The sequence below is a fragment of the Nothoprocta perdicaria genome, unplaced genomic scaffold (assembly GCF_003342845.1).
Source record: "Nothoprocta perdicaria isolate Ctin4 unplaced genomic scaffold, notPer1 scaffold_90, whole genome shotgun sequence".
Classification (NCBI taxonomy): domain Eukaryota; kingdom Metazoa; phylum Chordata; class Aves; order Tinamiformes; family Tinamidae; genus Nothoprocta; species Nothoprocta perdicaria.
Window position 1 is genome coordinate 3,055,514 of NW_020456199.1, and position 21,402 is coordinate 3,076,915.

General features: G+C 36.6%; 1 protein-coding gene across 1 annotated transcript in view; it reads left to right on the forward strand.

Moving 5' to 3' along the window:
* Positions 1 to 21,402, forward strand: part of CCDC171 (coiled-coil domain containing 171) — a gene marked incomplete at its 3' end in the record, with an annotated part of 67,710 nt that overhangs the window by 11,324 nt on the left and 34,984 nt on the right. The window contains exons 6-9 of the mRNA XM_026052743.1: positions 2,884 to 3,030; positions 12,882 to 12,974; positions 14,496 to 14,656; positions 20,174 to 20,312. Of these exons, the coding sequence (XP_025908528.1) occupies positions 2,884 to 3,030; positions 12,882 to 12,974; positions 14,496 to 14,656; positions 20,174 to 20,312 (540 nt within the window). The remainder of the gene's footprint in view (positions 1 to 2,883; positions 3,031 to 12,881; positions 12,975 to 14,495; positions 14,657 to 20,173; positions 20,313 to 21,402) is intronic.

The following is a 21,402-nucleotide window of genomic DNA, read 5'->3' on the forward strand; positions in this document are numbered from 1 at the left end:
GGCAGRATCCCCTCCCTCCTCCTGCTGGTGTAATTTTTGAAGTTGAGTTGCAATAGTATGCATAAATCACAGCCTAAATATATATTTTACTCTTAGTATTTCCTACACTTTTTTTTCTCTGAAGCCAAGCATTTTTTTTTTAAACATTGCCAGGAAATAGGCTCTGAGACCTACCTAAGAATAGATATGTTTGGGTTCAGAGAGATTCACGTGGACTTACTTTTACTTCTCTGTGGTGTTTTGTAGAAGCCACAATCAGTGACTTCTCTAAGGCCAAAAAGAGATATAAAATTATTAATTAGTGTTGAAGAGGCACATTGTTTCAAAAGGAAAATTTTGGACTAGGATTCATTGCTGATCATCCCATCCTAATATGATTTCAATATAAAGATCATTTCCCCCTCTCCTTTGGTTTATTTTGTACCTCTTGTCCTGCAAATCAGCCTACTTGTAAATAATATATGTAGCTTAAAAAAAAAGGCAAATACAAAATACATAAATGTTAGAAATACCCTTGCTTACCTTAGATGTTACTTGGAAGTTGTATATGACAAATCCTTGATTTTATATTGGGCAGCTAAACCCAGATCTTTCAAGCATTTGTTTATAAAAGGCCATTTAAAAAGCATTCCAGTGTTTTGAATACTGTGTTTATAAGCCTGTTTTAAGCACTCAGCTTAATGAACAGCTTAAACAGCTATGCTAAGTTATGAAATCTACATAAACTCGATTGGATTTTTGTCTCAATGTGTACACAGAACTGTGGTTCTGAGCAGCTGTGCAAATCCTGGTCAGAAGAGCTGCTTTTCAGGAACAGCAGATCTGAACCTGGCCATGAGCGTCTGGACCTGCGGCAGAAATGGAAGTCATTTTAAGTGACGCTCTCTGAGCCTGGGCAGGGTCCTCCTCGCAGCGCTCCCGGGTCTGCTCTGCACCCGCCTGCATCCCAATCCCCCAGGGCCTTAGAGCAGAGCCAGGGCAATAGCATCACCTTGTGGTTAGCCGGGAGGTAATGCTCCGTCACAGAAAAAAAGTCGAGAGGTCCTTCTTAAACTACTTGTGAAGCTGTTGTTTATATGCTTTTTTAAAAAAGAGCTCTTTTTCATAAAGACACATTAAAAAATGTGCCTTGAGGTATGCAGTTTTATAAATTTATTTATGCTGTTTCTCAAACATTTTATGTTGGATAGGAATCTGAAAAGCCCTGTGTCTTCTATCAGATTCTGAAATGTACAACTCCTGAGCTAAATGATGAATTTGATGTGTTCAGGTCAATTTTAGCCTAATTAATATTACCTGCATTTCCAGCATAACATATTTTTAAGTCTTGATGTGGTATTCAACTGCATATTATTTCATCAATAAAACTTTAGTACTGTATTTCTATATGAATAATTAAACTTCTCTTAGCATGATAATGGGAAGAAACCTGTGTTTTGACTTGATGTCACAAAGCTGATGTTAGGGGATCCGGTAATATCTTGATATGTTATTTTTGGAGTACTGGAATTAGCTTCAAGTTCCACTTTTTTTCTTCATATGCTTGACGCGTCCCTTATGTKTTTTTTCAGAGGATGAGAATAAAATCATGCCATAATGCCTGTGCATGAAATGAGAGAAAGTAAACTTAATTTTTTAGTTAATAATTGGTAATACTTAGCATTATAAAATAATCATAGTTGCATAGTTGTCATGYTTGAGTGGTCAGAACTTTCTACCTTTCTTTAATCTTCGTGGATCAACATAGTCCTGTTGTACTATCTTCCAAAGAATCATTTTATATTAATAATTCATTTTCTTTTTCTTCCTCCTTCCTGCTCTACTTGTGCTTAATGATTTGTAATTTTCAGGAACAAGAACATGTGACATAAGATGAAAAGTAGAATTTGTAGAGCAGCTGRATAGTTCTGGCTTATTTTCATGAAATGCCTCGCACTGATATTGAATAGGAATAATTGAACAGGAGGACTTAGTGTAATCTTTCTACTTTTATACAGAAAGCCGTTTTAACCAATGAGGTCTCTGAAGGTCCTTCAACTAAATCACTGTATTTATACCTTCTTTCTGGTGCTAGTTCTGGTAAAGCTTCTTTGTGTCCACTAAAACAAAGCTATTCTTTCTGGCACTTCTGGGACCATTCACCTTAAATACATGCTGGGCTGCTGGGGTTCATTACTTGTCCGCTTCCCTCCCTGTGTGGGGTGGATTCTCGCAAGCCGGATCCCACAGCCGTGACTCCAGGAAGGGCCGAGCCCAGCAGGGTCAGCAGCCGCCCTGCTCTGGCTTCGTTCATCCTCGCCTTGCAGAAATTAGAAGTAGGGAACAGCTTGGCTAKTTTAGAGTACCAATATGATTATAGTACATAATGTACCTAGATAATTCAGTTTATGCACAGAATAAAGTTTTTCTTAGAATRACAAAAATAAGGGTTATTTAATTTACAGAAGTAACCTGGAATTTCAAGTTCCAGTAATTAAAATCAAATAGAATGCCCTGTCCATATTTATCCTGTCCTTTCATCAGATCTATGTAATGCTTTCCCTCCCTATCACTGCTGTCCAAGTGGGAGTAAGAAGAAATTGGTAGAGCAGCCCTAAGTTATACAGGGTAACATGGTGATTTTTGTTGAGAATTGACTTTGTTTTTTAGAACGACTCCAGAAGATTTTACTTATGGTGACTTTAAGYAAACATATATTACCTTGATGTTGAATGAAGAGCATGCATGCTGTTGGGAAAATAATTTCGATAACAAGTGCTAACGGGTTAAATTCTGCTGTTGTCATGCAGTCTCCATTCAAACTGTATAAACTCTTTTAGTAATACTCCATTGTAGTATGAGTATGCTTCAATCTTTTTTTTTTTTTTTTTTTTTTTTTGGTAGGAGCAGAATAACACATTACAAAATATGCATAAGAAAATGAAAGACATGGAGCTGGAACACAATGGCTGTTCAGAGCTCCTGAGGCGACAGGCGAGTGAGCTTGAGTACTGCTCTGAACGAGAAGAGCGCCTAAAGAAAGAAATTGAGGTAAGGTTTTTTGATTACCAAGCCCTGAAGTTCTGTGATTGAGCAGTTTCATTTTTGAGAGACAAAACTCCTTGGAGACTGTGAATTCACTAATGTTGAACATGGATTTGCACTGAAGAGGTCAAGGGCATTAGCTTACGTGTCTGGTTTGAGGATGGGATTTGAACAGTAGATGGGAACAGGCTTTCAAGAACACAAAAACAAGGCTAAAATCCTCACTTTCCTTAGGAAACTGCAAACTCTGCGTAACTACTTAATTTGCCTACCTTGCTAGCTTTTTGGCTTAAGACAACGTCTGTACTTAATTCCATTTTGAATAGGTTTCTAAAATTAGTTTGTCAAAGAGAATCTGTTGGAGCTGAGAAATGCACCAGGTAATTTGCTAGGAGGCAGAAATAAAATTYTGGGAGACCATGATGGTCTTATTCAGGCTCTTACATGCTAGACTTAAAGATTAAAGATTTGTTTGTCTGTTGAGTGACACTGGTTGAGAAGTCTCAGATTATTTTCAGACTAGTATCTTTAGCATTTTTTACAAAGCTGCTGCTTATGATTCTCTCCTCAGTTTCAACATTTTGTTTGTTTACTTAGTAGATTTGCAATGGGACTTGTGTTTACTGGGTTACAGTCTGGTCTGAGGCTGTCTTAGTTAAATATTTGTCACTGTGAGAAAGCACAGTGAGCAGGTGGTTTTTATCCCAATATAACTTTCCTGCCAGTAGAATCTTTAAATATTTTTATTTTTTTAAGCATTGATTGCTAGGTAGTTGAGTACTACATTAAAGGCAAAGAACAAAAGAAAATTCTTACAGGGAAGATCAAAGCTTATCAAGTAAAAACCACTGACTTTCCAATCAACAAGGTAGATCATTTTGAGGACACGAGTGTCTACAGGAAATCTATTCTCAGACATTGTGAGCTGGTCACATTGGCCTAGTTAGTTACCTTTAATTGGAAAGTACTGCGTATTGTGAAGTTCCAGTAACCCTTTTAAAAACAAAGATTTTTKCTTCGAATATTTACAAAGAAGCCTTTCTTTCTGCTCCCTGGCTTTAAAGATATCAACATCCATCTCTAGTCTCAAAAAGGAGGCAAATCTCAAAAAACAATCAAAAACCCTGTTTGCACTGGTGATTGTTTTAATCAGGGAATGCTATCTTATTGACCACAATCAGATAAGGTATTTTCATTGCTGCTTWATTTTTGTTTGTTTGTTTGTTAATGCTTATTGTAGTCTAGTGATGAAGCAGCGTGCTTACAGTACAGAAAAAACAATCTTCAGGTACTTGTAAATATATCTACTTTGGCAGTGATTAAAGAGGGTATGTAATAATAGGACTTGCGTACAGAGTTTTCAGCAAGTTAGCAAAAGTCCCTATAAATTAAAAAAAATAATTGGTAATCTTAAACTAGAGTACCTAGTACCTRGCTAGCATCTTATTGTACCCTTTCAAAGGTTTCAAATTGCATGCATGTAAATGTTTGAAAGGGCCTGCAGTGCTAACTTCTCCCTTTTGTATATGAAGTCAGAGAGAAATTACGGAGCCTCTGAAAATGCCCTTGTTGCTTAAGAAGTGCAGGCACTGGGTATTTTGAGCTTTTAGTTTTGCTTGCTGTAGGTTTTGGACTGAACATGGATTAAAGCAGCGAGGTTTGTGACAACGGCATCGCCTGCGTGGTGCAAAGTGCTGCAACTCTGCATCCCCACTTTCTGAGCGAAGTTTGTTCTGCTTCTCCTGTGGTTAGGAAAGGCTGTTGCTCCAGAATGTTGTGGGCTGTGAAGTTCCTAACATCTGTTTTCAGTTAGATTTTCTCACACATCACCATCACTCCCAAAGTTTAGCCTTACACAGGAGGAGCTTAATAGAGTTTGAAAACTGGTTCACATGCAAAACCTATCTTGGGATTAATATATTTTTCATTCCTCTTCCTCTCTTACCTCCTAGAGTTTGGTCAGATAGAGGGTTTGCCTGACCTTGCTGATGAAATGGAGCAGAAATATCTYAACAAGAGGTGGCTGGGATTTAAATACACCTCCATAAACATTTCATTTAGCATAAACATTTCCATTAGCAAATGCCTGCTCTAGTAAACGAGCTTCTCAGGACACACTCTTTGTTGCCAATGCTTCCCGCACGTTGTGGAAGGAGCAGTGGAGGAGAGCACTAAACTCTGGGCAGTAGTTTCACTGTGCAGCAAGGTGCTGAGGTCCATCCAACTGAGTCCCACTGACTTTGGTGCTGTTCCAGCTGTTGATTTAAAACTCCTAAATGAAAAGGAATAAGTATTATCTGTATGAGAAGGAAAAGTTATGTAAAATTCTGATAGCAACCCTTATTTGTGCCCATGATGTCAGGTTTTGAGATGGAGTTCAGATACCAGTTCGGTGTTAAATTTCCACTCACAGATACAGAAGATTTAAATTAGTAGATCCAGGAAGGAAGGTGCTATATTTTGCATGAACTAGCCATATATTTCCTTATCTTGTTAGGGAATAATTAGTGCATGGATTAAAATTACTTTTTCCTAGAAAATGGATTACTTTCAATTAATCACAAGAGAACAATCTGTTAATGCAAGACAATGCATTATTCCAATGTCAATGTAGACTGCCTTGTTTTAATGAACTTTTAGTTAGTGTATGCTTAAGTTCTTGATGATGGCGATAATCTTAAGATGATTTGTATGGAATGTATCATTTTAATTAAAAAAGCACATACACCTTTTGTTATATACTCCTTGACAAGCAATGAAGATGAACTTTTTTTGAAGTTCACATAGCTGTTCCTTTACTACCCTCTGCTGGACATAAGAGAAAAGTTCATGAGAAGATATGTATGTAATGAATTACATTACAAAGAAATAAAGGAAGGAAACATCCCTTAAAAATAAAAACACGCACACACTTTGATTTTAATTTTCAATCATTATACTGAACATGATCTGAAACGTTCACTTCTGTAAAGCAGCAGAAAGTGCATTTGCAGTCTCTGGGATTAGAAACAGAGGAAGAGAAAAATGGCAAGKTTATGTATTAATTTGAAAGATAGTTATAGTACCTAATCTTTTAGTTTCCTACCTTGCAGTAGATGTCACATCATGTTTACATGGGCATGGAGCTCTCTGAAGTGAAAAACATTGTGGAAATAATAATAATAAAAAAATTCCTCATTCTCTTCTGCCCCTTTTTGCCTAAAACTGTCTGGTCATACAAGTTCCTCAGGCTCCTGATATTTTTTTTTCTCCTTTTTTTTTTTTTTTTTTTTTGCATTAAACTCACCATATTTTTACTATTACAAATGTTACTACTTCCTGGAACCAGTTTCTTGTACTTTAGCTGTGTGCTTTGTGACTGTCAAAAGATGATTTCTTGGGAAACATGAAACAGTTTCTATATTTAAAAAAAAGTATTTATTGTAATGTGCTTGGATGCCAAAACATTGGGTGGGAAAACTCTTTGACGTACAATGGAGGAGGAGGGAATGTATTTTTTACCATGAGAAACACAGTGATTAGTTCATAAATTGAAAATTCTTTGAGTGCACTCACAGGCATGTAGTGATTTTCTATTGTTTGTTTTATGTGGTTGAGGCTGCCAAGTCTTAGTAAGCTGAAGCTCTAGGTCTCTGGATGTTTCAAGACTCTTTCATAATACATTGAAAAAATGTCCCCAAACTCGGTCCATTATATTTCTGAGATTTTAAGTGGGTTTCCAATTAAAGCTCACTGCCTTAGCTTTCATGATGTTCATTCACTCCTCACTACTGTCTCCTAAGAACTTTTTTCTTAACCTTCTCAATATGTCATCTTGCATTAACTTCAATGCTGCTCTGATGTGGAGGTGACTGTGAAGAAAACTTAMTCCATTTTCTTTGGCCCGTGTCTGTGCTTTAAGTAAATGTGAAATGAAATAATTTAAGGCTGTTTGCATAGTAGGTTGCTCATTGTCAGTATGTGGCAGTATGTCAGATCATGCAAGTCAAATAAATGATCAGTCCCAGACCAAATGAGTTTCTTTATAGGTTCTTTTTACTGGCCTCCCTACTGCTGGAGTGTTAGACAGGTTAGAACAGAAGAAGGGTGGTCCCAGGAGAATCTGTAGAAGCTCTGGTGAGTTGTGAGGGGACATGTTCCTTGGGTAGTCAGCAGCCTCACCTGTTGAACTTGAAGCTCCTTTTGTTCACATTCCCCTATGAGCATGCATTCTTTGTCCTGCCCTTGCTTGAGCTTCTGCTCAGCAGCAATTTCTGTGATGAGATCTCTATGGTGACTCCAAAGCTCCTGTTTCTCCTGTGACATGCCCACAAATAGAAGGGCCTTCCTCTTCAAAAGCCTCATCTCATGAAATGTCGTGYCATTCAAGTCCAGGCTCAAGGCTGTTTACTCATGCACTACACACCAGAGCTGTTTGAATCCTGTCTGCTGTAGCTCTCAGTAACAAAACATGTTATTCTCCTCTGTGCTTGTATAAAGTCACGTTGTCAGGTGATGCCTGTGTATGTCATTTACCATATTCTCAAGCATGGGAACCAGAGGAGAACAGAACCCCTTCCTGTTGGGGTGCAGCAGAAGGGGAGAGCTGTTCAGGTGTGTTCACCAGAAGTGAGCACATTTCCCAGCTTGGTGGCAGAAAAGGTTTGTGTTTTATCTCAGGGTAACCAACCTGTTTCAGCCTAGCAGTCCTAACTCTTCACTTCTGTCCTCAGGTCAAGGCTATGGGTAATCCTGTAGACCCTGTATARAAACTCTATAATAGACCCTCTATATAGGCTCTACAGAATTCAGTGTTGTATCCTGAGCATGCCAAGTATGGCTCCCTCGCAAGGAGTCATATTAATCAGGGCTTCAGCTATGTAGAGTGCTTATACTGAGGATTGAGTGCTTTATTTGATTGAAAGAATGTTTGCTTAATTGGTTAAGAAATGTTTTTAGTTTAATGYCTACATTGCAATTAATATTTGCAATAAAGCTGTTTATTATCTGAACAGGAGATGGCTCCACCTTACCATGATCAAGAGGTATCAGCATTTCTAACACTGTGTGGAAATGGTCAGCACATCTCCCAAAGAGTTGCTCAGACCTAAGATCCTGGTTTAAGTTATGAATTACAGTGATGCACTTTTATGCAGGAAAAAATATTTTAATATGGAAACTGAGAAGTAGGATGAATGGGTGACARTTCTGATATGAAGTGCACATATATGCTTTTCGGGGGAAATTTTGTTTTGGCTGAGCTTTTCGTGGAGGGATTAGGCCTCACTCATGGGGGAACTGGCAACTTGTTGGTAGGATGAGGTCGAAAATTCCTGTTGAAGGGATCTAAACAAAGCAGGAAAGACAAATCACTTCTTAGCATGTTTAAATCACTTCTTAGCATACTTAAGCTTAGAAGTTTTTATTAATACATCCTTCTTTCTTTTTTTTTTTTCCTGTTACTTTGTAATTTATTTGCTGAGGAAAGGGATTTTGATGTAACTGCAAATATCAACATGTGGTTTTCGTTAAAGTGACATAGGACGAGTTCAGATACTGAATTACACTTCTTTTTATTTATTTTATTTTTTCTTTTAATCAGTGGCTCAGTATTCATTCTTGCAATACTTGGAGGAGGGTTGAAGCATTGAGAAGGCTAGACGTTTGGAAAATGGTACTACAAAATGTCAGCATATGGTGAATGTATCCTACAAACCACTTTAGCATTGGCAACAGGATGCAACAGTGGAAAGTGATTGAACCTTAAGGACCTGGAGTAAGCATGTAGCATGATTGCTCACAAATTTTACAGCTTGTAGTAAGTGAAATGGCTTTAAAAAAGTCAATTAAGTCTTATACAGTGTTTCACAAAAGCCACTTTTTTTTTTTTCTTTCTGTGCTATCATGGAAGTAGATCCCAGGCATCTTTGCTGTTTAAGATAAGGTTGAAATTTGTTCATCTTAAATATTAAAGTATATTTTTCTTTCTTACCRTCACAGAGTGGATAATCTATCTAGCTTTGATTTTTATTGTCCATCTTGCTTTGATAGCGAATTAATTCTCTACCATGTCAGTGATTTCGCTAGTGATTACGCATCCATAATTCCTTCATTTTGATGGTTATATATACTTAACTAAACAGCAATTCCAAAATACTTTTTCTTTCAGCAAGTTTCAATTGAGTTTCAATGTATTTAGTAACTTTTTGTTGTTGTTGCTTAACCAGGCTTATGTGCTAATTTAGCTGGTTATATATCCCTCCTGAAGCTTCCTTTTTTCCCCTCCAGTAATTTCTTATTTGCTGCTATGAGACTTTGTTTAAATTTGCTAAACGTATGGCTGCCCATAAGATGCATCAATCAAATCACAGAACCTAGAAAAAAGGAAAATTCATTACTTTGGCAGACACAGAAAACATCTACAATACTTCCTCAATTTACATATGTAATTTTTTTGGAARCACTTTTAAGCATCTGAATCTCCTCCGAGTAAGACAACTGTTTGTTCTGGTAAGCTAATGCTCAGGTTTACGTGAGTAATTTTCTGACATAGTTGAGGARAATACAGTTTACTCATGATCTTTGACTTACAGCAATGTACAAAATTAGTGGTAGTTCCTGTCATGTCCCTTTCAGTGATCTATACTGAGTAGGTCACATATTCTCTCCCGAATACTTTCTGAAACTCTGACAAACAATTTTAAAGGCAAAATGTGTAACAAAACTGTCTTTAAAGCATTAAACTGTAGAGCTGGGTGAAGATTAGAAGCAAGAGTAGGAGTTTCTTAACCTTGCTAGGAATTTTTCATCTTTTCATCTTACCTATTATTTAGGAGACYGTCAGTCGGATGGTATTTATCTGTCCACAGATATTGTGATTCTAGTGATATTTTGGGGGAGTGGGATGTATATTGTCTTGAACTTGTTTAAGCTGAACCTACTTGAATGCCTTTGGAAAGCCGTCTGCTTTTTTAGTTGCTSCTTGGTCAGCAAAGTCTCGAATTTATACCCCTTTGGCTGTATTTGGGACATASTGCCTTCTATTTCTGCTTGTACCTGGGAACCTGTCTCTCATTCCAGAACTCATTGGGAATCCCTGTAGCTGAAAGGCTCGTGTTCCCGGTGCATCCCTTTTGTAGGTGTGATATTCTGCTGCTTAACATTTCAGTGACGTGTGATAGCTCAGGCTAATGAACCTTCTGCAGACATGTCCTTAAAATGAAATCGTCCCTCTTCACACAGAGTGAGGTACTGCCACTTCTTACGGGTATCTCTTTTGTTCCCACATCCTTTTCCTCATTGCTCCAGGATGCTCTTTGGGACTCAAACGTSTGTTTCTGTGTTTTTGGATGTCCTTTGGATCACCTCCCCTGCCCTTGCAGTTAGTGTTCACCAGTACAGGCAGTCAGAAAGGGTTGTGTTTGTTCAAGGAATCTTCTTTCCTTTGAAATGTACTCTATTTTTAAAGATTTATTTGTTTTTCATTTTGGAGAATGACTGTCTCAGTTTTTCTTTCTTGCAGATACAAAGATTCAAGCTGTTGCTTTTATCTTTCTGTGCTCATTTTTTATTTTTTTTTTCTGGACCTAATGCAGGGTCCCTGTTCCAGGGAGCAGGGAGAAGTCTCCTCCATTTCAGGTGGTGTTTCAGTTGAACAGAGGTTGAGAGAGCAGAGTTCTCATTTGGAGCAGTGCTTTGACTTAGTAGTCAAATGCAATGCAGGACTTCTGAATTAGTAAGGTATGCCTTAAAGCTCTATTTGCAGAATCACTTCCCTGCACTCCCTCCCGAACAGACACAGTGCTCTTTACTCGAGCACACCAGCCGAAAAGTTTCCCCCTCTAAATGCTGTGATGGGTATCTTCCTCACACTTTCCTTTTTTCTTTTAATCAAACTTTATCCAGTTTTATTCTTTAAACACTCTCACAGAAGAAACAAAATCCAGATAAGTTATGTTTATTTTTCACTTACTACTTTTACCAGACAGGCAATATTGTTTTGTAAAATAGTTATGTTAACAGATGTTGATCTGCTGGAGGATGCTGAGGAAGCTCTTCTAACCTGCTCTTGTAGGTAATTCAGAAACTCTACCTCAAGGGTACTGGGGAGTAGGAACTCTGTTCTAGTAGATTGTTTGGAAGATTGCACACAGAGTCACAGAGTGGTTGAGGTTGGAAGGGACCTCTAGAGATCATCCAGTCCAACCCCCTGTTCCAGCAGGGACACCCAGAGCATGGGGCACAGGGCGGCATCCAGGCGGGTTGGGAAGATCTCCAGAGAAGAAGAATCCCTAAACCAAGATATTTTTAAGTATTTGTCCTGGAAGCTTGTAACTACAAGGAGAGTACTTGTGCASTATTTTTAAAAATTATTTTAATTACGTGTTAAGTAGATAAAACTTCTTCAAAGAGGTGTGTTTTAAACTTTCAGACAGCACTTTGTGTAYGGTATGCTTGGGAAGTTGCTGTTTTTAACTATATCTTCTACGAACATCGGTTTCAAAATGTTTTCCTTTGGTTCTGCCCCCACATCAGGTACCCCAAATCTCTGGTCAACAGAAAAATAAAGATTAACACTCATTGCCAAGAACTTCTTTCATGATGCCAGTGTTTCTTTCTCTTCACTTACATGTTTGGAGTCAAGATACAGTCAGACATACCTACTACTTTATTTCACATTCCCAGAATCAGTAGCTGTGGATGTATTTATGCAACCTTAAATATGCTTGTCCTAACTGGCTTTTTTTGCACATATTAACTTCTTCCTCTTCACCTCCTGTATTTAACTCAAGGTCTACAGCTTAGGATGCATGTGGTTTTGTTGTTGTTTTGGTTTTTCAGTTAAAATTGCACGACATTTTATGTAATTGCTTACTCTGGATAAAATTATTTGTCCAGGCCTCTATCTAGACATGCACATCAGTGATTTTTCTTGTGTTTAATGCAACTTGGAAGGATTTTTTTCTTCAAATTTCAATAAATAAAAATGAAATATGAGCTGCGTTCTTATTTAACTTTTAAATCTTTTTTGGCTTTTCCAAATTGCAAAGCAGACTGTTAGCATAGCTGTGATTTTTATTTTGTTTTTGTTTTCTTTCTAAAATGTTTTTGAAAGAGTGGGTAAGAAAGATGCAGCAGTTTAAATCCAACCAATTTGTATTATGTGAATGCTGCATGCATATATAGATAYTCCATTATGTGATAACCAATAGAATGAGTCAGGATATTTGTTAAAAGACATCTTGTACACTTTGGTATTTTCTAGACAATAGCACAAAAAATAACAGAGTGGTTGCAGATCAAAAATACATCCATAAAATACTAGTTTAGTACTTTCTGACATTGCAGAGGCTGTGGATTTTTCAATAGAGAGAAACTGTTCCTGTCATATTAACTGGAAAAAAAGAAGTTTTTTACCGAACAAGTCCCATAACTTCGTTGTTCTTAAAATTACAGGTATCATATTGGTATCTCAGTTGTGTTTTGGAATGTATAGGATGGAGTTATGTTGCACCAAGTAACAATTTTGATAAAGCAAATAGCAGGTTAATAGGCAGAATGTTTAAATTGATCACTTTGCTTTCTAACTCCAGGCACTTWCTCTTCATTCTAAAAATGTAGTAGTAACATAATGCTGCATATATTTTTTTAGCTAAATAGAAACCTTATTTTAATATTTCAGGAATGTAAATTTTTGAACTTTAGAAGCTATATATATTTCTTGTTGTGAATTCTAACTGTTATGAAGTACAAGAAACTCAGATGCCATTGCTGGTTGAAGCATGAAGTCCTCCGTGCTCCTTCGGAAGGTGCAATACAGTCTCTTTCATATTTACTAGCATTTTCTAGGCTTATATTTCTTCAAAATGTATTTTCAGACAGCAACTATAAGAATAAAGAAACTAGAAGAAAATATTGAAGCAGAGAGAGCTGCRCATTTGGAGTCCAAATTCAATTCAGAAATCATCCAGGTAAACTTATTTGTAAATATTTTGTGAAACTTTACAATGAAGCAACTGATAGAGTTCTAAAGATACAATTTTCCGAACATACGTTAACTGCTTGCTTCAGCTAAAGACTCTAAGACACTAGAATTTACTTATTTTTTTATATTAGTGGCAGGAGTCTTAAAGTTGTAATAACTGATTCATGAGGGAACAGCATACTAGGGGGAAGAGAAACTGTATAAAAACTATTTTTCAAGGAACTTAAAAATTATTGGAATGAATATTAAAAATAATTATTTTCCCAACTGTATGCTTGAGAAAGGAATTTCTTCCACTGTTTGAAGATATGACAAAAGGAAAATTTCCTCGGTAATTAAACATTCTAGTACTATTTCAATATTCTGTCCTATATTTTTGGAAGGGTGCTTATTAATATTATTTAGAGATTTAGTGCATACTCTGAGTTTTCTATGAGTGGAATCTTAATCAATGCATCATTAAACTCCTGCTTCAAACATGATTATTCAGAGTAGATTTCATCTTCAAACAAAATTATGATAGAAGCAGTTATCGGTAAGAATTGATTATATGAGAAAATGTTGATATAGTTCAGCGGATGTATAAAGTGGATATAGTTGAGTAATAAATCTTTGTATTAAGCTAATCACATGGAATTTCAACTAGTAAAGCAATCATAGTTTGTTTTTAAAATCAGATATGAAAAATTTAAATGACTTTTGCTTGGTGATCATACCTTAAGTATCAGGTCTTTCACATTGGGTTTACTATAAACTAAATTTGGAAAGGAATTTGGTATTTTTATTTTACTTTATAGCTAACAAAACTAATTACTGCTGTTGATTATTTTTTTCAAACTTCTCTATTTGCAAGCACTTTTTTTTTTTTAAGGCTGTGATTACTAGTAGTAGTAATCTAGATACTAGTAGTACTACTAGATACTAGTTATCTAGTTGTAATCTAGATACTAGTAGTATGGAAAGATTTTGTTATTTTCGTTTCCTCCCACTCTCTTTATAACTGACATAATGAAGGAACTGACAGGGCAACCTGTTTTGTATGGATGAATGACTGATAAGTTTTTATTGTTTATTGATGCACATGGGTTTTTTGAGCATGCTTTTAATTAAGGGAAAATAATTCCACACTGGTGAGTCCACTTTAAATGTAGAACCTCCCTGGCAAAAAGTTTCCTTYACTAATAATTAAAACAAAGAACAAACACAGATGCCATTGAAAGATATTCAGAGATGCTTTTTCTCAATGTATTTTATCATTTGTTTCTGCTCTGTACTGACTGTATTAATACACTTAGAAGAAGAATTAATACACTTAGAAGATTAATTAATACACTTAATTAATTAATTAATTAATTAATACACTTAATTAATACACTTAGAAGAAGTGTTCCACACTTCTTACTCTGTAATGTTGTTGTCCTGGATATGATTATCTTGAAATAGAACAACATAAGAGATCATGGTAGTTTTCCTAACTTGCTTTAATTGCTTTCTTATGACTTGTTAGTTAAGGATTCGAGATCTTGAAGGAGCTTTGCAGGTGGAAAAAGCCAGCCAAGCAGAAGCTCTTTCAAATTTGGAAATGATCAAGAAAGAGTTCAAAGAGGTAGAAAATGCATATGAGAGAGAAAAACGCAATGCCCAAGAGAACTTGGAAAAACTCAATATGTAAGTTATCTTTTAAATTTAATTTAAGATCATACTGAAAATCATGTGTACCATGTATAGTTTACATTCTTTGTAGTTTCTAGAAAATTTCTAGAAAATCCACCAATAACACGTTCATACTGGGAGGTAGTAGGGAAGGTAAAGAAAATAACGGATCTGTTTTATAGATTATTTGCCAGTGCAACATGTGAATGGGTCCAGCCATCAGTCTCCTGTCTTCTGGGCTGTCTCATGCTTCGGAGGGGGGTAAGGGGAGTAGGTGCATAGACTTCTTTTTTTTTTTTTCTGTAACTTTCATTATTTCTTTGTTATGAAAGCACTAACTCTTGTTTCAGTGAGCTAGAKGGGCATCTTAAGACTGCTGTTTGGAGGTGGCAGATTATTTATAGTGAATAATCTTAGTTTCCAGCTTTTAGATAAATGTGGAAGGTTTCTGAATTGGCAAGGAAAATATAAGGGGTGATATCTATGTGAAAACAGACAAAATTACTTGTACCTCCTGCTTAGCTCAACCTGCTATAGTGAGATATAAAATTTCAAGAATGGTACGGGAAGACAGAGAACTAGGTAGAGGCAGAGAACTAGGAAGAGGGAGAGAACTAGAACTGGTAGGTAGAAAGAAAGATAACAATAGGTGAAATGTAGAGGAGGAACAATTTAAAGGTTGTAAAAAGGTGGTAGGTGCAGGGTTAGGGAGCGAGAAGAGATCCAAGTTAAGAGAATGGGTTGGAAAAAGAGTATTTAGCTACTTCAGTATTCTATTAGTTTAATCATTACATGTAAGTGTTTATGTTGACTTATTTATGCAASTACTGTACCACAACTGGAAATTGTTTTACTTGCAAGTTAGGTGAGTTTGTGTGCATTTTTGAGTGTGCTGTGTTTAACCCTTCTTTGCATATGATCGTAGAGGTGTGCTTGGTATCGTATTTGAAGCTCTGTGTCATAAACATAACGGAGCTTTTCATGAGAGTAGTGCCAAAAGGTACTTGAATGTGAGCTCGAGCATTTAGGCAAATTAGAGTCGTGTTAAAAAAAATTGTTCTTCAATGAAAAGGAAATAAAATTTTAAAACATTGTGGAAATGCATGAAATATATCCAGATAGTTTTCTGTGATGATTCTTCAGGACAATAGCAGCAGAAGCTGACCAACCCAACCTCAGGAACTGTTCATTGATTCATATAAGCATTTCACAACTGTCCTCATATCTGTCTGCACATCCCTTGTGCTCTGAAAGAAAACAAGTGCATTTGGTCTGTTGGCTTTTCTTTGTAATTCAGGGTAATGAGATTCATGAATTGGAGACAATGCAACCTGAAGTGTTCAATCAGTCCATTCTGGAAATTCATAAGTTTATAGAAATTGTATCCATRGCTTGAAAATATGTAACTTTTGAAGTGCAGAAATGCATTGTCTTTATCTCTGTAGTTGTTTGGAGAGTGAATGGACACATGATTAATGTTGGGCTTTAATTTAGTCACAAATAAAAGGTTAAGGTTACTGAAGATTACCTGTTCTGATTTTATTATTTAATGTGGAATGCATATCGAATTATGGATTCTGTATAAGCTGATTTAAAGACATACAATAAAATATTTTAATATATTGCATATACACCAGAAATATAAAATCCACCCTATGTAAAAATACCAGAATCTGAAAAGAAGTGCTGTTTAAAATGCTGTATTTTAGATTAGGAGTTGCATACCAGTAACACAATTTGTGTCACAGAATTTCTGCTTCACCTGTCAAAGATTTTGTCAAAGACCTGAATTTCAGAAAACCATCTAGTAGCTTTATTTATGCATCCTTATTAATCTGTTGTATACTATATTGGTCATTCCTTTATTTGATCAACTTATTCTTTCCATGTTCATACAAGRTGTTTTATCTTCAATATCTGTCCTTGGTAGAATCTTTCAACTTAGACCCCTTTTTGACCATATAAAAGAATCATAAAATGTCTGTCTCAGAGCACCTGACGTGCCTGTTTTTYAGAAGAGATGTGGATGGTTGGTTTCATAGTAATATCACATTAGTCCCTAATTTCCCACCCTCCTGCACTGCACATTTATATGAATCTTTCTTTAAGAAATGAAGACTTTCAGAGCATTCCATTTCTGTTAATTGTGTTAGCTTTTTTAAAGCTGAGCAAAGAGCTTTTATCTCAAGAAGATGTTTGAAGTAGAGCATTGGTTATACAAGAAATAACGTTATCTGCTTGTTAGTATCTGCAGCAGAACAACCACTTTACGTGTTGATTCCTAATCAACTACAAGTAGTCTCAACCCTGCTGTATTTCTTCTAAATGTTTTAAAAATATAAATTATATTTCTTTAATGGATCAATATCAGAAGGTTAAGGCCTGAATTTTTTTATTAGTATGATATCTTTTGAAAATGAAGYGATAATAACGGTCAAATCTAAAACAATTAGAATTAGAAGCATTTTGGATGGTGGCATAAGCATTGATTTGAGAATTTTGTAAACCATTACACCTGTAGAGTCCAGCGCAGGGCTACCAGGATGATCAGGGGCCTGGAACATCTGCCCTGTGAGCAAAGGCCGAGGGAGCTGGATCTGTTCAGCCTGGAGAAGAGGAGGCTGAGGGGGGACCTGATCAGTGTCTATAAACACCTCAAGGGAGGCAGTGAGGAGGAGGGGGGGGGCCTCTTCCCAGTGGTGCCCACTGACAGAACGAGAGGAAACGGCCCCAAGCTGAGGCACCAAAAGTTCCACAGGAACTTAAGGAAAGATTTCTTGACAGTGAGGGTGCCAGAGCYCTGGCACAGGCTGCCCAGGGAGGCTGTGGAGTCTCCTTCTCTGGAGATCTTCCCAACCCGCCTGGATGCCGCCCTGTGCCCCGTGCTCTGGGTGTCCCTGCTGGAGCAGGGGATTGGACTAGATGATCTTTAGAGGTCCCTTCCAACCTTAAGGTTTCTATGATTTRCAAATTTAACAAGATCTGTTTTTTTATATATTATTTTTGGATTAATAAAACAAGCTGGCAATTATTAAAATCTGCATTAAGCTGTTCAGAAAATATTAATTTATATATTTTTATTCAACTGTGTGATAGTTATTAAAACTTGGTTCTATGAATGTCCTCATCTAGAGGCACAGTGGATGTTTTGGGGGAAAGAGAAAAATATAATTTTCTTGTTTGGCAATACTTCACAAAATATCTGACCATGTTTATTTTGATTAAGTGTGAATAAGGTATGAATTGCATTAGAGCTTTGGTGTTGGTGATTAAAAAGAAGTAAGTGCTTGTGTTACTACAACTTTTACAGGAAAGCAGATATGGATTATCCTCATTTTTGTTTTGGTACAATAAAGAACTCATGCCTGTTAAAAACACCTGTTCACTGGTTTTGTGTGTTATATTGCACACTAAAATAGTTTTACCTAATATGCAAACAGTCTTCACTGTTTCACATCATCTGTTSATTTAGGCAATTGTAGTAGCTTTTACTACCTGAATATCTTGAAAATTCTGTGCTCTTAGAGAACTGCAGATCTTCCCGTACATGTAACTTAACAGACACATTTGGAGGTGGTCCTAGCAGCTTACAGAAACAGAATTTGTTTATCCAAATCCCTGACTTTCCAGAGCTCTATGAAGATCAGTAATGACAGTCAGATCTCAGATCATCACTGTATTCAATTCTTTTGAGGTATTTTTTTTGTGGTGGTCATATACTGCCCATTTTGTTTCCTGTGCCATTGTTATGCTCTGACTTATCCCTTCTGAGTGAAGGGATAGACCTGCTTTTCAAGCTGTGGTCTTGGGCTCCAGGTAACGTCTTTTTCTTTCAATCCATGGTTTGGCAACCTATCTTCCCTTCTCTTAAAGGGGTCCTACAAGCTTCTTTAAGCCTTTTTCTTGGAAAGCCTTYGAAACTTCCATTTTTTGGTCTAGAACACTTTTATATCCTACTCATRTGTCTTGATGTAGCATTAACAATGCCAAAGGCAGAAACTTTATGTAGCTGTAAGAACTTACTTTCTCAAAAAAAAAAAAAAAAAAAGTAATAGCTGACACCAAGCAAACAGACTTTTCTGGGTTGTATGATTTATTAACTCCAAATCCAGTAGCACTATGTAAATTGGAAGCAACTGGGAATTTGGCTCTCCCTGTGAATTTACTTTCCTTGAAAAGATGGAGCATCTTACAAAATAAATCATAAATCCTTTTGCTATATTTCTTAGAAATATGAGGATAGGAGCCACTTTTTAGGACAGGAAGAGCCAAATTCAGGTATTTACTTACTATTCTTAAAACATTTTAGAGAGGTTGAAGAAGCATCATGTAGGTATGTATTCTGAAGACTGATAAAATACCACTTAAATATGTTAGTTATTCTATATGTTAGTTATGCTGAACTAGAAGAAATAAGCCTAAGATCAAATGTGATAATATTGGTTTACAAGTTAAAAGGACTTTAAGCACACTGAATCACTTTCAGTTCTAAGGAGACACAGATATAGGAGAAGCAGATACAACACAGGGAAATCCAGGTATTCCTACTATTAAGAATTATGTTAGGGAACAATGTAGGTTAGAAGGCACTGCAGGAGGTCTGTAGTCCAACCTTTTGTGAAAATTAAGATGAGTTATGAGATTCCTCAGGAGATTGCTCAGCCACTGTGGGATCCTTTCCACCTTTATCTGTTTTAATGTTTAAAAACTTACTTATCTCTAGCATGAACCTCTCGATTTTAATCTGTAGCCACCTCATCTCATCCTTTTCCTGTGAAGGACCTGCTTCTGTCTTCYTCATAGCCTCCCGTTGGGTGTTGGAGGGTTGTGTTAGGTTCCTCTGGAGCAATCTCTTTTTGAGAATGAATGTGGGCTTTTCCTCAGCCTCTTCTCATACAGCCTACACCCGTGCTCCTAACCCTGTGGATGGCTCTGCCCTAGACTCGCTCCAGATTATCAACAGTTCTCTTGTGYTGGGATCTCAAAGCTGGCCACCACACTTCCACATGGGGTGCAGTGACCATCAGGTAGACACTGAGAATCACTTCCCTTGGTCTATGGGCTACTGCTGTTAATAGTGCCTAGGATGCTGTTAGCCCTTCCTGCTGCTTGCTCTCATTAGCTTGCTGTTCCCCGTGATCTAGGAGTCTTTGCAAAAGGAAGAGCTTCTTCCCAACCATATTGTTGTAAGGGAAGATCTTCCTTTCTAAATGCAGGACTTGGTCTTTTCCTTCCTGTGTTCCATGGGACTCAGGTTGGCACATTCCTTCTGCCAGCCTTGCTCCTGTGCAAGACAGTGGCCTTTATGTGCTGCTCCCACCCATTACCAGCATTGGTGACTAAGAAGATACTACTACTTGACAGATCTTTCTTGGAAGTAACTTAGAACTTGTTTTCACTTAAAAAAAATGCAGCTTTTGAAGCCTTTTGGCATGCAAATATCACATGTGCTGTTGATTATATTTGAAAATGTATAGTGCACTTGACAGAAGTATTCTTGATAAAAAGTGTTTAAATGTTGAAATTTTTCAGATTAGAAAGAGAGTATTTTTCCACCAACAAACAATTGAATGAGGAAATTGAAGAAAAGAAGAAGATAATTACAGACCTCTCTGAGAGACTATGGGATAATGAAAAAAGTTTCAAAGAAGTACAGAATGAACTTGCAATGGTAAGATGTAAGCCCTATGGCACTTAGTTTTTTTTTAAACACAGTGTGAACATAAAATGAGTTCGTTGCACTGAGCAGTGAAAAACCTCTGCCATTGTGTTAACATAACTGAAGTCACAGTGTTACTTTACCTTCCTGTTTGAGTTTTGTTAAAATGTATAAATAAGCCAATTTGAAATGATACACTGTTTTTARCTTAATAGTTATCTGTAGAAAAGTAATATTTTGAAACTATTGCTATGAATGGACAAGTAATTTGTCTTTATGTTACTAGAGAAGAGGCTAGTGGATAGAGATGTGGCTTGTGATTTCTTCTAGAGATTTTTTTCTCTTTTTCTACTCTACCTTTTTTCCTCTCCAAGCTTTGTTACCCACTGTCATGGGTTTATTTCAATTTCATATAACAATTTGTGTTTAATTTTAAGGATTTAGCTGTACAAATTGCTTGCAAATACATGCTTGAAGGTGACAAAGAGGGAGTTTTTTGTTGTTGTTTGGTGTGTATTTAACATATTGGTATGTTAATTTTAGCAGATTGTTTTCTGAAACCTTTTTCTTTTGCAATGTGATCTGTTGGCGTCTTCTTCCTCTATCTCTCCTCGCTGTCAGTTTGAGTAAGAGTTTCCCCATTGTGATGCATAGCAGAAGGGATGAAGCAAAGACCTTCTGAGTAATCTAGAAAGCCTTCTGTCCTTTTGTAGTGTGGGAGTATGACTTTCAGTATTTCCATACTTGGCCAATGTAAACTTTTGATAGTGCCTTGCAATTTTTGCTCTTTCTRTTTCTTGAAGCTATRTGTGTGAAAGCTAACTGTGGTCTCTGCCATATTCCTGACAGATACTGTGCTAATAAGTGAAAAGCAGCAGGGACCCACATCAAAGGATCTTTAGACTTTTTGCTGTCTTCTCAGCCACTTATCAGAAAAATAGAAAAGCTTTAAGGAATAACTTGTTTGCAGTCTGCAGGCACTGCATGATGAAAAATAGATTTACGTGGACAATTATTGTAATTTCATTGGCTACAGATAATCAAATAGAGTTTTTTTTCCAAGTTACCTAGTGCTGAATTAGAAATGGAGCCTATAAATAAC